Source organism: Grammomys surdaster, unplaced genomic scaffold (genome assembly GCF_004785775.1).
Source record: "Grammomys surdaster isolate TR1022 unplaced genomic scaffold, NIH_TR_1.0 125946, whole genome shotgun sequence".
NCBI lineage: Eukaryota > Metazoa > Chordata > Mammalia > Rodentia > Muridae > Grammomys > Grammomys surdaster.
This window is the reverse complement of record NW_021620768.1, coordinates 2,440,560-2,455,792: the sequence shown is the minus strand read 5'-3', so window position 1 is coordinate 2,455,792 and position 15,233 is coordinate 2,440,560. Positions and strand designations below refer to the sequence as shown.

Genomic DNA, 15,233 nt, shown 5'->3' with positions numbered 1-15,233 from the left:
AGCCCGGGGTCCCCCACCGTGCAATCCCCATCAATCAAGCTGCTTTCTCAGACTATTCTGTTGATGCTCTGACACTCCTGAGCATTCTGGTCTCAATGCCTGACACTGGACCAATTTACACTCACCCACCACTCTGGTGCCCACCCCTCTTAAATTATCACCAACTGTTCGCTCTTAGGAGTGTAACTTTTCTCTCCAATTCAATTTCATGACTCTTCCCTCTCTCTCTCAAGACCTCATGTGGTCTGTTATTTGCCTGGGGGCAAAAGAAAGGAGACAAAGAGGTGTCAAAGGGGATGAATGCAGGCTTACCCTGAAGGTCCTGACTGCCACATGTGTAAGAGCAAAGGAGGAGAAGAGCCAGGGCACCCCAAAGTTCCGGCTTCTCCATGCCGCTTAGCCGGTTCACTACCTCTGGCAGGCAAGGCGACTGGGAGGGAAAAGACTAGGCGGAGAGTAGGAGCAAGAGGGGGGCGGAGGGACTGAGAAGCGAGCTGGGGTGGGGGGGCAACAGGCGGGGGGGGGGCCGGAAACAAAGAGCTGCCAATCACCTTGGAGGCATCACCAGCTCCAGAAACCAAGGGCACTGGGAAAGAGTCCTACAGCTTTCCTTGCCTCCCGCTCCCTCATAATGGTCCTCCTCAAAGATGCTTCCGTTTACCCTGACATCTGGTTCTTGGGAGCTTTCAACTTTACAGCGCTACCAAATGCTACTGTTCTTTGCAAGCAGTGGTTGGAAAATTCAGAATCTCTTGCCTTGGGCAATTCTAGGTTCTGGGCATTATTTCACGGTTGGCGGAAATGGAGGGCAGTGGACCATCCTTTAACCAAAACTGACTGAAAACTTGCTTGCTACAGTGCCTAGAGGATCACGACATGAGGCTTATTGATGTGGCATAGCAAATACTTTTTATTACGATGTGTTGCGTGTCTGACATGTGTCCATTCCTCCATTTTTCCCTCACTCTTGGGAAAAATGGAAGTCTAGAAGCGCCCAACGAGAGAGAACTGGACGAGGAAATCTAAACGATCAGAAAAGGGAAACCATCACCAGAGGCTGGAGCAGAAAACTAGAGGAGAGGAGCAAGGAAGGGACTGGTGAACACTGGGTACCGCGGGAAGGCCTTGTCGGGGTGAACCCGAGGGGAGCTTGGGACCAACCAGGAGTTCCCGTTACGAAGGCAACAGCCCGCGAGCCGCACCTCCCCTTCCCCCACTCAGGCCCCAGCCGGGCCTCAGCTCCGGCGCCGCCACCGCCCCTGTTTTGTTTCCATGGCGACAGGCAGCGCGGGGCCCGCTCCAAACATAACGCGCTGTGGAAAACATGCGGCTCGGGGGACCCCCCCGCAGCGCCCGCTCGGGGCAGAGACCTGAGAGGGCCCGGGGTTGTCGAGGCCATGTGCAGTTTGGCAAGTGCCCCCAGAGGCCGATAAGCCGCACCAGATGCCCCTCTCCCAAGCCCTCCGTGTCTCCGGCGGTTCGTGGCTACGCTCGGCACAGGCGCCGCGAATCTCCCAAGCGCGTCTGGACCGCAGCCTTGCTCCCTTACGGGGGCCGCCTCAGGACAAGCCCTCGGCGCTACTCAGAAGGCCGATGCCCCACCTCCTACAGCCCTAGGCGCTACTCAGATGGCCCATGCCCCACCTCCTACAGTCCCGCCGCGTCTCAGGCCGCGAAAAACCACGCCTCCCCAGACCCCAAACCCCCAGTGGCCAGAGAGGCAGGGGCCAGGGGCGGTTCCTGGCGAGAGAAGGCGGACGCGTATGAGAAGGTGCTTCCGGGTCAGAGAGTGTGCAAGATGGCGGCGCCCATGGAGCTATTCTGCTGGTCAGGGGGCTGGGGATTGCCGTCGGTGGACCTGGATAGTCTGGCCGTGCTGGTGAGGGATTATGCATGCGTCCTCTGAACTCTGGAGAGCTGGAGTGGGTGTTGGAGCTTTGCCGAGAACCCAAACGCAAGAGTATTGAGAGAAACTGAGGCAATCAAAGGCCGAAGTGGGCTCCGTGCCTTACGCTATGATTTCCTAGGATAGATTTGTGTAGCAGTGGAAATGTGTTTGTTCAGGGCTTCAGAAAGAAGATGGGTTTTAGACCTTGCTTATCCATTTATTGGCTGTGTGACCTTGGGATAACCCCTACTGGGTAATCTTAGTCTTGGCGTTTCTGCCCTCTCAGTCCCTTTCACCTTCTTTTTCCGCTAAGAATTTGAGTTTAGTTTTGGTAGATTAGACAGTCCCAGAGCCAGACTGTAGGAAGAGCTTTAGAACTAGGCAGACTTACTTCACTTCATTCATCTTCTTCGGGATTATAAAAACCATTTCTTATGCTTCTTATAGTAAAACATTGCTTTGCAATACGATTTTGACCCCCATATTGAAATTGTTTACAGAAATAATAAAATGATCAGATGTGTGACATAAAGTAGGAATAGAATACAGAGACTGCCAAAGAAAGTCAGTACTTCCAGGAAGAGGGATATTAGTTAGGAAAAGCTTTTGTGAATAGGTTTTACAGTGTAGATGGCAAAAGGGTAGAAATATTTTCCTAATGTGTAATCTTGGAAATGGACATAAAAACATGTCCACAAAACTTTGGTCCAGTTTGCCCATTTGTAAATGGGAATGGCACACTCTTTCCGCCTCTCCTTTTGGTATAAAAGTGCTAAGTATAGATCATAGCACATAATTTACTGAGTCACTGTTTCTTTTCTTGGTTTCTTTGTGAAGCCACACCCTGGCCTCTCTACCTTCTGCTTTCTTCCCTGCAGACCTATACCAGATTTACAGGTGCTCCTCTGAAGGTGCACAAGATCAACAATCCTTGGCAGAGCCCTTCAGGTATCCAGTATCCCTGTAGTGAAGGGAATGTGCAAGGGGAGGGGCAGGAGACAGGAATATAGTGCAAATCAGTATGACCAGGCAAGCTAGACCTTGTGAGTGTACTTCTTTCTCAATATCAGGAACTCTGCCTGCTCTTCGAACCAGTGATGGGAAAGTCATCACAGTGCCACACAGGATCATCACCCATCTTCGTAAAGAGGTAGGTGTCTTGAGTGGGGGCTGACAGTGGAAGAAATCCAGTCCATGCAGTGAGGTGTCACACTTATTTATTGAAGAGCAGACATGTGCCAAGCAAGAGAAGGGTGATCCAGAGCACTGAGGAACAGCATGAGGAATAAATAGTGTTACTGTGCTAAGCTGTTGGCCAGATATTAAATTTAAGGGGTTGTGGGGTAGGATAGCCTGAGAAATCAAATGGGCAGGGAGGGAGAGAAATACACAGGCTGACACATGGAAAATAAAGAAGAGTAGAGAACAGCAGTTGGCTTTGGGGTGGACCCAAAGATTTGTAATATAAATGGGCATGGTGGTACAATGTATATAACCCCAGGACTTGGTAGAAGTAGGATGATCAGAAATTTAAAATTATCTTTGGCTACATAGTGTGTTTGGGGCCAGCCTGGAATACATAAGACCTCCTCTCAAAAAAGAAAACAAGTCACTGGGCAGTTGTGGCACACACCTTTAATCTCAGCACTTGGAAGGCAGAGGCAGGCAGATTTCTGTAGTTGAAAGTCAACCTGCTCTATAGACTGAGTTCCAGAGCAGTCTGGGCTATATAGTGAGAACTATCAAAGAAAGGAGTAAAAGCTGGCAGAGGGGGGAAAGAAAAAACAAGTATTTCTACGGACCATTTATCTTCTCAAGTGCTAAGTTATGCTAGATATAGGGCTCAGGATGGACAAAGCTTAGTGCTACATTGGGATGTTTAAGAGAGAATTACAAGAGAGTGGAGGCTTTGGCTCTGTTATTCTGTTATTGACTGTGATGTTGGACAGGTGATTTAACTTCTCAAATCAATAAACTCTTATTTTTGTTTTTTAAACATTTATTTCTCTTGTTGGGGGGCGGGTGTATGTGCACACATGCCATGGCACACTTGGGGAGGTCGCTGGACAATTTAGTAGAATGGGCTCCTGGAATGGACGTCATGTCACTGAGTGTGATAGCAAGTTCTTTAACCTGCTAAGCCAGCTCACCAACTAAAGTTCTTGTAAAGTAGGGTGCTTAGGCAGGATGCTGTAAGAGCTCTGGCATTCACAGTGTTGTTCCAAAGGGAACATACAGTCAGAAATAGAATCCTCTTTTTCATTTCTACTTTCCAGGGAGCTGGGAAAGTAATGGAAGCTTAGATGCCTGGAGAAATAGGATCCAGATAAAAGCCAGAGTTCCTGGCAGGACCTGGGTTACTTGCATATAAACACAGCCTTTTCAGTTTCCAAAGGGCTTTTTCCTAAGTTATTTCCAAACCCAGCCACATTGAGAGAAAAAGATTACTGTCTCCTTCCATAAAGGAGAAACTGAGGTTCAGGGAAGTGTAAGAGACATTTTCTAGAGTCTGTGCAGATACAAAGCTTTCTTAGTCTGTGAGGGGGAACCAAGAACAGACTGAACCTTGGGAGGCAGGCCACACTAAGAGACGGAAACATGGGGGATGAATGTAGAGTAACGGTACATAAGAGTTTGGAGTGACGTACAAGACATAGTCAGGAGCTTGGCCGTGAGAAACAAGCGGGGCTCGGGGTGGCTGGGTGTAAATGTACTGGGTTCAAGAAGGGTAAAGATGGTGGCCCCTGATTTCTGAGTCATGGCTGAGGTCCTCTTTGCTAGCTCTGTGGTGTCTGGATCAGGAAGTTACTGTTAGAGAGTTGCTGTCAGCAGGCACACCGCCAGCTTTCCGTGGAAACTCTGGGAGCTGCTCCCACTTTGCGGCCAGGCCTTCTTCCCTCCCCCCCAGTGGGTGCAGGACCTTGACAGCCAGTGGGCTCCAAAGCCCAGGCTTTTGGCCAACAGCAACAGGCTACTGGCTGGGCTGGGGCAAGGAGACCTCAGCAGGAAAGACTCCTTCTTCTACCTCTACTATGCTTGAGGCTAGTGTGGGGTTACTGTTCTTTCCCTACTGAGAAGAGCGTCCCTGCAAGCCTTCACTATTCACCTCATGAACATTTCTTCCACAGAAGTATAATGCCGACTATGATCTGTCAGCTCGACAAGGAGCAGATACCCTAGCCTTCATGTCTCTGCTGGAAGAGAAACTACTCCCTGTGATAGTGAGTACGCCTAGACCTAACATTCACAGCAGAGATAGATAGACAGAGCACCATGAGACTTAGAAGCCCACCCCGTGACAGGCAGGTGCGCTGGCGCAGACTTTCTCTTCCTTCCTGTCTGCCCAATCCAGATCCATACTTTTTGGATAGATGCCAAGAACTATGTGGAAGTGACCCGAAAGTGGTATGCAGAGGCTATGCCCTTTCCGCTCAATTTCTTCCTGCCTGGCCGCATGCAACGCCAGTACATGGAGCGCCTGCAGCTGCTGTGTGGCAAGCACAAGTCAGAGAGTGAGGAGGAACTAGAAAAAGAGGTAGTTTGGGGACAAAAGAGATGAACTCCAAAGATGACAGATTATGGGAAGTGCCACAACTCCCCCAACCACATGCCTCCTGTCCCTCCCTACAGTTGTATCAAGAGGCTCGAGAGTGCCTAACCCTTCTCTCTCAGCGTCTGGGCTCTCAGAAGTTCTTCTTTGGAGATGCGTGAGTCTGACTCCAAGGGAGGATAAATGGATGTTGGAAGAAGATACAGGTTCAGGTGTCAAAGCCTGGGCTGAGGTGTGAACAGGAGGTTCTTAGGACAGACACCGCCTCTGGTGACAGGGGAGCTGTGTGTGTGTGTGGCTGGAACCTCCTTGGTGGTACAGGAAGGTGGGATGGAGAGAAGCCAGGCACAGGAGGAGACTGCTGGGCTGGGCGCCACTCAATGTGTCCATTATGCAACCCTGGGATAGAAGTCCATTCAGGGCCAGGCTGGCGCCACCTGGGGAGCTCCCCCTACCAAATCCAGAGCTAGGTGTCCTCCAAATCCAGAGCTAGGTGTCCTGCTCTTCCCTGGACGGCCCCTTGCTGCCCAGAGCCTGCCCCTCCGAAGCAGACTTTTCCCTCTTGCTGACGTCATGTTGACCTCTCTGTGCAGTTGTCCACTTCATCTCACCTCCCTCCCCCCAACCCCCTCTCTCCAGCCCTGCTTCCCTGGACGCCTTTGTTTTTAGCCATTTGGCCCTGCTGCTGCAGGCAAAGCTGCCCAGTGGGAAGCTGCAGGCCCACCTTCGGGGGCTGCACAACCTCTGTGTCTACTGCACCCATATCCTCAACCTCTACTTTCCCCGGGATGGAGGTAAGGGGCAGATGGAGAGCATGGGCTGGGGTCCAAGGCCTAACTCCCTTGCTTACCTGCCTTCCTTGCCTCCTAGCTGAGGTACCACCTCCACGCCAGACACCAGCAGCCCCTGAGACTGAGGAGGAGCCATACCGGCGCAGAACCCAGATTCTCTCTGTGCTGGCAGGCCTGGCAGCCATGGTGGGCTATGCCCTGCTCAGTGGTATTGTTTCTATCCAGCGGACAAGCCCTGCTCGGGCCCCGGGCACCCGGGCCTTGGGCCTGGCGGAGGAGGATGAAGAGGACTGATGCATTCCTGTTCCCAGGACTGATTTTTCTACTCGTGCATTCCAGACGTCCCTTCATCTCCCCATGGTTGGAGCAGCCAAAACTGGGGTGCTGGCCTCAGAATAAAACTGTTTACACTAACTGGGATCCAGTATTTTCTTCTTTATGTGGCTGCTGCCATTCTTAGATGCTACAGTGAGAATGTAGAGATGTAGGCCCACCCTCTGGCACTTGGGTTCTAAAGCTGCTTCAGCCCTTAAACTGACCCACCTGCTCCTCTGCACAGTCCCAACTTCCCTAGGCATCCCCATCTTGTGCTTCATAGACAGTGAGCTCACCCTGGACCTAGGCTCAGCTTCCACGGGCAACTAGTGCATGGTGCACACTTTACAACCATGGGAAATTGGAGGGACTCTAGGGCTTCCCACACATATATAGAAAGGAGAATGAGACACCCAAACCCTTGCTCCTGCCCCTGTGTCACTGTAAGGTCACCCAGGCCCTGCTGTACCTTCTTTAGTCACAGATAGCACAGAAGCTAACTCTTTCCCTTTAATGTCCATGCTAAGCCCCGGTGCCTGCTTAGCTATCTTCCATCACTGGCGACGCCACAGGTAAGTGTGAATGGAGTAGCCAGGTGAGATGGTCTCCAGGAAGCCCAAGGCAGGATCACTGATGGTAAGTGGGACATCCTTAGAAGATCTGGAGAGAAGAAAAGCCGAGAATCAACCAACCACTTCACACTGCTCAGGCCCAGACCTGCCTTTGTACTCAGCTTACCGGTTTAACACAACCACAACTGCAGAGCCATCAGGGCGTATCAGTGCCACTGTTTCCAAGTCATTCTTCTCACTGGCCACCAACTCGACTCGCTGGGATCCCTCAGGAATGAACTTGCTGAATGTGAAGACAGACATCAGGGACTCCAGGCTTCCCTGGGCAACACAGCCAGACTCTTAACTCTGAGCCTTAGCTGTGCTGCTGGGCCTTGGTCCTGTCCTCTGGGGATTATCTGTGGCTCTGATGCCACCTAATCACTTCCTGCCTACATGGTGTAACAGAGGAGGAGTGAGCCCCTCCCAGGGTTGCCACCCTAGAAACCTTCCTGCTCCCCCACGATACAGGATGATGTAAGCCTGATACAGATAGATGATAGGCCTGCTGTGGAATGGGATGCCCATTCTCTACTCACCTGAAGTGGCCAAGGTGGTAGAACATGGGCTGTTTATAAAATGTGTCCTTGGGGATGTCAACAATAATGGGGCTATCAACGAAGTTGCGGACCCAGTTGGGCCCTCCTTCAGGATTCAGGGCAAGGTTCCAGTCAGTCCATCCAGTTACGTGATAAAGGAGGTTCTAGAGTAAAGGCAAGGTAAAAAGGTAAAGATGGGTATCCCTAGAAAAGACAGCCAAAGATCACAGAAGGACTAGGGGTGGTTTGTTCCTCTGAAGGGACGCTCTGTCTCAGTGTCTGAGGAGATGAGGACTGTGAAGACAAGCATCTCAGGAACTGAGAAATCGGGCAGATATGGCTGCCAGGGACCCAAACATGAAGCAAAAGACTGATGGGCATATACGTCTGTGAAGGAAAAGATAATCATGGCATCCCACAGTTGCCCCAAAGAGAAAGCTGGCAAGCCTGCTGAGGAGGAAGGCCTGTTTGCCATCATGAGACTAGAAAAGGGATCTCAGATGGTGTGCTTTTGGAGACAGGTGGCTCACCGTGATGATGCTGTGACTGTACTGCATCCCTCGATCCCAGGAGCCCAACCGAACACTCTGTTCCCAGAACTTGGAGCCCACACAGGCCTCTGATGCAAAGAGCATTGTGTTGGGGAACAAGCGGTGTGTCTCTCCTAAAGTAGCTTTGGCTGGAGCCAGGAAATCCATATACCAGTGTACAGCAATGCCATGAACGTACTTAGCTGCCTCTGGATCAGATAGCACCTGCACAGAGAGAGGAAAGGAACAATAGGAAAAGCCAGTGACCACAAGCCCAGCACAGAGGGGTGCAGAAATGGGTGGTAGAATCCAGCAACTGGAAGGTATCACCCTGACAACAGTGATAGGGCCCTGGAAGTCCAGAATGGGCAGTGCCCTGGGCAACTAGATCTGGCCTAGGGTGTTACAGGAGTCACAAATTGGAGCTGGTAAAGTTCTTGCCATGCAGCTGAGGATCTCAGTTGATCTCCAGCACCACACCTACGCAAGGCCTTGCAATCCTTTCACTGAGCAGGTAGGGTCAGGTAGATCTCTGGGGCTCAGTGACTAGCAAACCTAACCTAATCAGTGAGAGACTCAGTCTCGAAATCCAAAACAAAGACAAAAATACACCAAGCTCAGCAGCTCTTGACAAATTGTCAGCCAAGGCCCACACATACACCTCCATGTTGAGAGTTGAGAGGCCAGGTATGGCGGTATGTGACTTTAATCTCAGCACTTGGGGGACAAGAGACAAGTAGATCTCTAGGAGTTCAAGGCCAACTTGGTCTATATAATTTCAGACTAATCAGAGCTATCTAATGAGATCCTGTCTCAAATAAATAAATAAGTAGAAGTCAGGTATGGTGGATGCCTGTAATCCCAGCACTCACAAGTCAGCAGCATGCCCACAGCTTCAGGGCTAGCCTAGTTTATATAGCAAGACCCTATCTCAACCCTGGCACAAGGGAAAGTACTCTAAAATTGCAGCCAGTCATTTTGGATAGTAGATTTGGAGTCCATTGGGACAGCCTGGGAAGTTCTAGAGCTTACCACCTGTGCCCAGCGGGGAAGCAGCAACCGCTGATCATCTAGCATGAACAGCTTCACGTCATGAGAACTGTTGGTAAGGGCTGGCCCTAGGTCATAGGCAATGAAGTCTCTCTCGTGTTCAGCAGTGAAGCCCAGACATTGGAAGGGATACCCAGTTAAGAGCCCTGCAGTAGGCTCATTCTCCACTGACACTGCCCAGAATTTTATGCCGTGCTGAGCATAAGCATCCAGAAACCTGGCAAGAGAGAAAGGGCATGAGTGATCAGGGCTAAGAAAGTGGACCAAGATATGGGTAAGAGGCAAAACTGATAAACTGAAAGGCAGAGAATGTTCAAAAACGAGCAAGGAGTACACCTGGAAGTGGAGCAGGTCAAGGGGTACGATGTAGACTAAGGTGTTCAAATGGGAGATTGGTCCAGACCCCATGGCCCTGATGATCCCTTACTTGACAAAGTAATTGGCCCAGCTTCGGTGATAGATATCCCCTGGCTGACCCTTCAGTGACCCCTTCCCATTCACTGCTCCATTGGTCTTGAGCCAAGTGGGTGATGTCCAGGGACTGGCAAAGAGTGAAATGGGGCGTGGGGACATCTTCAGGGCTTGGTGAATCAGGGGTATCTGGAGACAAACAGTGAAGAAAGAGACACCCAGAGCTGGAACACATACTAGTTCAACCAGTGCATCAGGTCCAACCATCAGCCCCCACCCTCTTAACCCTACGACAAATAGGCTGCAGTAGGTTCCAGGTTGCTCTAGAGACAGCTCTAACCTGGACCTTCCCAGCCCCAAAACAGCAATACCAAGAGGGCTGAAGCAACCAGAATGCACACCTTGAGCTTGGTGTCTTCATCTGGGAGGCTGAAGTTGGATAACTGGAAGTCATTAGGGGTGTCAGCATAGGTGTAGACACGAATGGAGAAGTCACAGCTGGCCATGGGCACCCGGATGATGTTATATTCAATTCCTGCAGGAAATGATGGCCAAGATAGGGAACTCTGAATCACCAGGAGAGAATGGAGCCGAGTGTGGTGGCACCATGTCTGTAATCCCTCCTGCAGCTGAGGCAGCTGGGTCAACGTAAGCAGGCCAGCCAGGGCCACAAGGAAAGACCCTGTCTCAATATAAAATAAAATACAAAATAAAATAAGGCGAGTATGAAAATTGGCTTTAATCACTTGTCAGTCTTCAATAGGGTCTCATTCAGAGCCACGATCTAGGTGTGGAATTGTGGAGACCAGAACCTAAGTGAAACAGAAGCCCCTTCTGAGCAGGCGTTTCCTAAGTACTTAGCAGAATATTGAAAAGGTGATCTTTTGTTTTGTTTTGTTTTTCGAGACAGGGTTTCTCTGTGTAGCCCTGGCTGTCCTGAAACTCACTCTGTAGACCAGGCTGCCCTCGAACTCAGAAATCTGCCTGCCTCTGCTTCCCAAGTGCTGGGATGAAAGGCGTGCGCCACCACTGCCTGGCTTAAAAAGGTGCTCTTATTTCAGTGGCACTGAGTTAGGAACCACAGGCCTGGTACACTGGTGGCATATGCTTGTAATCCTAGCACTTAGAAAACTAAGGCAGGAAGACTAAGAGTCTGAGGCTAGTCATGGCTGTACAGTGTTCGAGGCAAGCCTGATCTACAGAAAGTAAAGAGAGGGAGGTGACAAAGGGAAAGAGAAAAAAAGAGAGGCAGGCTAGGGATGTAGTTCAGGTGGCAGAATGCTTGCCAAGGATGCACGAAGCCCTAAGTCTGAGCTCCAATACTGTATAAACGGGGCGTGCTAATGCACACCTGGAACCATAGCATTCGGGAAATGAGAGGCAGGAGGGTCAAAGGTTCAAGGTCATCACTGACTGCATAGTAGATGTTAGTCTGGAATACATGAGACCCACTCAAAGAGGGATAGAGAGGAGAGGAGAGAAGAGGGAGGCAAATGTCAGGAGAAAATACAGAAGCGAGAGCAAAAAGGCTGACAAGACATCTCAGTGGGTAGGGTTCCTGCTGCCAAGCCTGCAGACCCAACTAGAGCCCATGAACCTCATGGTGGACAATGGACACGGGCAAACTGTCCTCTGACCTCCCCCCTCATGCAGCATACACAAGAGATAATAAAATGTAACAAAAATAAAATAAAGCCAGGGTATAAAAAGGGCATAAATTAGAGTATACCATCTTGCTCTGCCCTTCCTCACCCTCGCTAGAGAAGTAGGATCTGAGGAGCAGCTTCTGAGTTTTGGGGGACAAGGCAAGGATGTTGAGCGCAGTGGCGTCTGTCATGGCACCTCCAAATCCTTTCACTTTCTGGAATTTCTCTTCTGGCTGCAAAGTGAGTAGTAGCCCTGGGAAAAGAAGAGGAAAAATCAGAGTCCAGAGGAGGACATGCTGATCACTGGTGCAACTTTGGGTCCAGGCTTAGAGGGACAGATAAAGTGACTACCTGTGCCAGTACGGTTGGCCTGGATGGACCCGACACTCAGCTCCATCCGACGTCCACTTCTCGTACTCTCATAACGGCTGAAGGCACCCGGAGCCGGTAAGGTCAGGGGGTCAAGAGAGTCACAGTACGTTGCATTGCAGACACAGACCACTGAGCTGTAGCCAAAGCTTTTGGGCATGCAGGGTCGGGCACCTAGAAGGCAGGGCACAAGCAGAGGCAAGCGTCGATTTGGGATTACGGGGGAGTGGGTATCTGTAACTATACAGGGATTGAACAATTTTTAAAAAATCCCTCCACCGTACTCCCAGCCCAAAGATGTCTCAGGCACTCTTAAGGGATTACAGAGTCCCTACTGAAAGGCCACCACCATAATGAAGGCTTCCTGGGGACTATGGGGCAGGGAATACCTTCACGCCTCCAACCTTATCCTTGACTCACCGTATGCCCAAGATACTCCCTGAAATAGGAAGAATCCTATGAGCCAGGCAGCCATGACACCAGGATGCTTCTGAGAAGAAAATAAGGAGGAAGGAGTATAAAGCAGACTCTCTCTACCCTGCAAGCACTCTCCTGGCCAGAGGGCAGCTGCCTGTGGCTACCCACAGCACAGGCTCACATCTTTATTAGTGAGCAGACAATGCCGGTAGACACTGGAGGTGTCTTGCATTTACTCTGCTGGAGAGTTTGCTGCCCACTCCACTCTTTTCCCCCATCAAGTTCAGCCTTCAGCCCTCCCTCCATCTGTGCCTTATTCAAGAGACATGATGCCATGAATTTTAAAACAAAAACAAAACAAAAAACAAAAAAAAAACAAAAGAAAACCAAACTCACCAAATTCCATAATCTGGATGGGCAGAATTCCAGATGCAAGACTGACAAGGCAAATTGTTATCCTGCCTGCTTACCTTTCTAGAAGATCTTGAAAACCTGAGCTCCTCAGGATCAGCGAATGAGAAGATCGTGGGAGTTTCCGAGCCTTGGAGAGAGAAGATCTACTAAATAAAACAAGGATATAGGCAGATATCATATCTATTGGAACCGGACTAGCACAGCAAGATAATTCCGGCTAAAGGAGAGGACAAAGTCACATGATGACTAAGTCGGTCACATGATGCAGGAAGTGAAGCAATCGAAGCCATATTTGTAATGGGCAGTCGGGTCCTTCCAGGCTATTCATTCATTGCATACCAGGTGAAATTTCAGAAGGCCTAAAGGATGACAGCTTTAAGAAGAGAAGGGTTGTATGGACAGCTGAGTACACAGAAAGGACATCTAGCCTCTAAGGGTCACCATCTTCACATACACATACTGACGCACAGATATACATGATTTAAAAATAAAAACAAAAGTTTTAAAACCCCACATACAGCCTGGTGGTGGTGGTCCATGCCTTTAAATCTGGCCCTTGGGAGGAGGAGCTCAAGGCCAGCCTGAATCTACAGAGCAATTTCCAGGGCAGCCAGGACTTTTACACAGAGAAACCTTATCTTGAAAAACAACTCCCACATACACACAACCTTTGCCCTAAAGAGACAAGTGAGACACAAGAGTCAGACACTTCCACAGAGTTACAGATGAAGACAGAAATGTTGACAGGTACACTTACAGGACTCCTTGAGAGGAAAAGGGACCCTTCACAGAGGAGCAGGTGGGGGTAGTTACAGTGAAGTACAGGGAGCTGCTGTTGGGCTCTGGATAACAAGACTGAGGGAGGGAGTAGTCCCCACTGGCCCTTTCTGGATTCCCTTGTTTCATCATCAGATGCTGGGTGGACAGCTATTCATATTTCCTTACAGGAAACTGGAAAATGCTGTCTCTCTTTGGTGGACACAAGAAGAGGGCTGTCCTCGAGGTTTCTTTGTGAGCCACATCAAATAAGATTATTGGCAGTGACACATACAACATGATCTGACTAATTTCAGGTCTCTAAACCTGTTTCCACACTTGCCCAACACAGACACTAGTACAATCTCACAGAAGCATTACTAGAGTTAGCAAGACAAGCCAAGTGAAGCTCGTAATTAGGTATCAGGAGCTTTATGCTTGCAGAATGAGGCTGTTATGTTCTTACAATTATGACAGTGAAGTCTTTACCACATACCCTTTAAAAAATTGATTACTGCCGGGCGGTGGTGGCACATGCCTTTCATCCCAGCACTTGGGAGGCAGAGGCAGGCAGATTTCTGAGTTCGAGGCCAGCCTGGTCTACAGAGTGAGTTCCAGGACAGCCAGGGCTACACAGAGAATCCCTGTCTCGAAAAAAAACAAACAAACAAAAAAAAAGAAATTGATTACTTATCTTCTTCGGCTCTGGCAGTATTTAAGTATAGTTTCTAGGAGATGCATTGGTTTGAATCTTGGCAACTCACAATCAAGTACAGTTCAGTATCATGTTAAGAATCAATAAATCAGTTCCTCTAAGCCTGCTTCTCCTCCATAAAAGAAGAGGGATCAAGCCACCTCCTAGGGTTACTGTGAGGTAGGAGAATACTAGGTGTGGTTATGAGAGTGCTGCACACCGATTGTTGCAACTAAGCAGGCCTGTGTTTATGAGGGAAACCTTCAAGGAAACATTTGACTTGTTCTAGGCAGCCTCAAAGCCTTTCAGTATCTATTATGTCACAGGGATAAGTGCCAAGTTGTTATAGTAAACTGAACTACTGTATGACTACGGCTGTCAGTACCAACCCTCCTTAGACTTCCTGATTTCCAGGAAGTATTGCCCAAGACCTGTCTATTTCATTCATCCATAATTTCACAGTTGTGGCCTTAATTTGTAATATATGACAAGCACGCTATGATTTTTCTTTCTTTTCTTCCCTTCCTATTTACATTTCTTTTTTTCCCTCCTCCTCCTCTTCCTCCTCCTTCTCCTTTTTCTCCTCCTCCTCATCCTCCTCCTCCTTTTTTTTCTTTTTTCAGACAGGGTTTCTCTGTGTAGCCCTGGCTGTCCTGGAACTCAGACACCCACATGCCTCTACCTTCTGAGTGCTGAGTTTAGAGATATGGACTACCACCACCCAGCCAGAGCTATTTTCTTTCTTTTCTTTTCTTTTTTTTTTATGTTTTTTTGAGACAGGGTTTCTCTGTATAGCCCTGGATGTCCTAGAACTCATTCTGTAGACCAGGCTGGCCTTGAACTCAGAAATCTGCCTTCCTCTGCCTCCCAAGTGCTGGGATTAAAGGTGTGCACCACCACTGCCCAGCCAGAGATGTTTTCTAAGTGTGTATTTATTCTTAGTTGTTTTATCTCTTTATTTCATTAATACTGGGCTTAATTTATGATTTTTGTGTATATGGATATTTTGCCTACATGTATATCTGTGCACCATGTGAATGCCTATTGCCACACAGAGGAAAGAGGATGTTGGATCCACTGGAGTTACAGACAGTTGTGAGGCACCATGTTGGTTCTGGGAATTGAACCCAGGTCCTTTGGAACAGCAGCAGTGGTATTAACTTTACTTACACAACACAGAATAAGAGTATAAGAGTGAATGAAATAGACTTCATGGGCCAACCCAGATTGGGTCCTTTCTTTTCTTCTCATT

At 49.2% G+C, this 15,233-nt stretch overlaps 2 protein-coding genes across 2 annotated transcripts; one reads left to right on the top strand and one right to left on the bottom strand.

The window, feature by feature from the left end:
- The first annotated feature begins 1,324 nt into the window (after positions 1-1,324).
- Positions 1,325-6,649, top strand: Mtx1 (metaxin 1). The gene is made up of 8 exons (XM_028753138.1): positions 1,325-1,879; positions 2,767-2,836; positions 2,959-3,038; positions 5,017-5,109; positions 5,241-5,423; positions 5,519-5,595; positions 6,078-6,232; positions 6,309-6,649. Exons 1-8 carry the CDS (start codon positions 1,325-1,327, stop codon positions 6,521-6,523), a joined length of 1,428 nt encoding a protein of 475 aa, XP_028608971.1. The 3' UTR covers positions 6,524-6,649.
- Positions 3,089-12,750, bottom strand: Gba (glucosylceramidase beta). Its single transcript, XM_028753137.1, has 11 exons — positions 12,588-12,750; positions 12,121-12,190; positions 11,683-11,874; positions 11,438-11,584; positions 10,087-10,220; positions 9,702-9,874; positions 9,257-9,491; positions 8,225-8,449; positions 7,695-7,858; positions 7,283-7,399; positions 3,089-7,204 (listed from the first exon to the last, which is right to left on the bottom strand). The coding sequence occupies exons 2-11, from the start codon at positions 12,173-12,175 to the stop codon at positions 7,099-7,101; spliced, it is 1,548 nt and encodes a 515-aa protein (XP_028608970.1). The 5' UTR covers positions 12,176-12,190; positions 12,588-12,750; the 3' UTR covers positions 3,089-7,098.
- Positions 12,751-15,233: the final 2,483 nt, after the last annotated feature.

What these genes read in the sequence shown, in the direction of transcription:
- Gba (XM_028753137.1), bottom strand. Translation starts at nt 12,175, where the DNA reads ATGGCTGCCTGGCTCATAGGATTCTTCCTATTTCAGGGAGTATCTTGG. An exon ending in GGCCAACCGTACTGGCACAG is followed by an intron (nt 11,585 to 11,682) that starts GTAGTCACTTTA and finishes TTCTTTTCCCAG; the next exon opens with GGCTACTACTCACTTTGCAG. An exon ending in TGGGCCAATTACTTTGTCAA is followed by an intron (nt 9,492 to 9,701) that starts GTAAGGGATCAT and finishes CTCTCTTGCCAG; the next exon opens with GTTTCTGGATGCTTATGCTC.
- Mtx1 (XM_028753138.1), top strand. Translation starts at nt 1,325, where the DNA reads ATGCGGCTCGGGGGACCCCCCCGCAGCGCCCGCTCGGGGCAGAGACCT. An exon ending in TGGATAGTCTGGCCGTGCTG is followed by an intron (nt 1,880 to 2,766) that starts GTGAGGGATTAT and finishes TCTTCCCTGCAG; the next exon opens with ACCTATACCAGATTTACAGG. An exon ending in AGAAACTACTCCCTGTGATA is followed by an intron (nt 5,110 to 5,240) that starts GTGAGTACGCCT and finishes TGCCCAATCCAG; the next exon opens with ATCCATACTTTTTGGATAGA.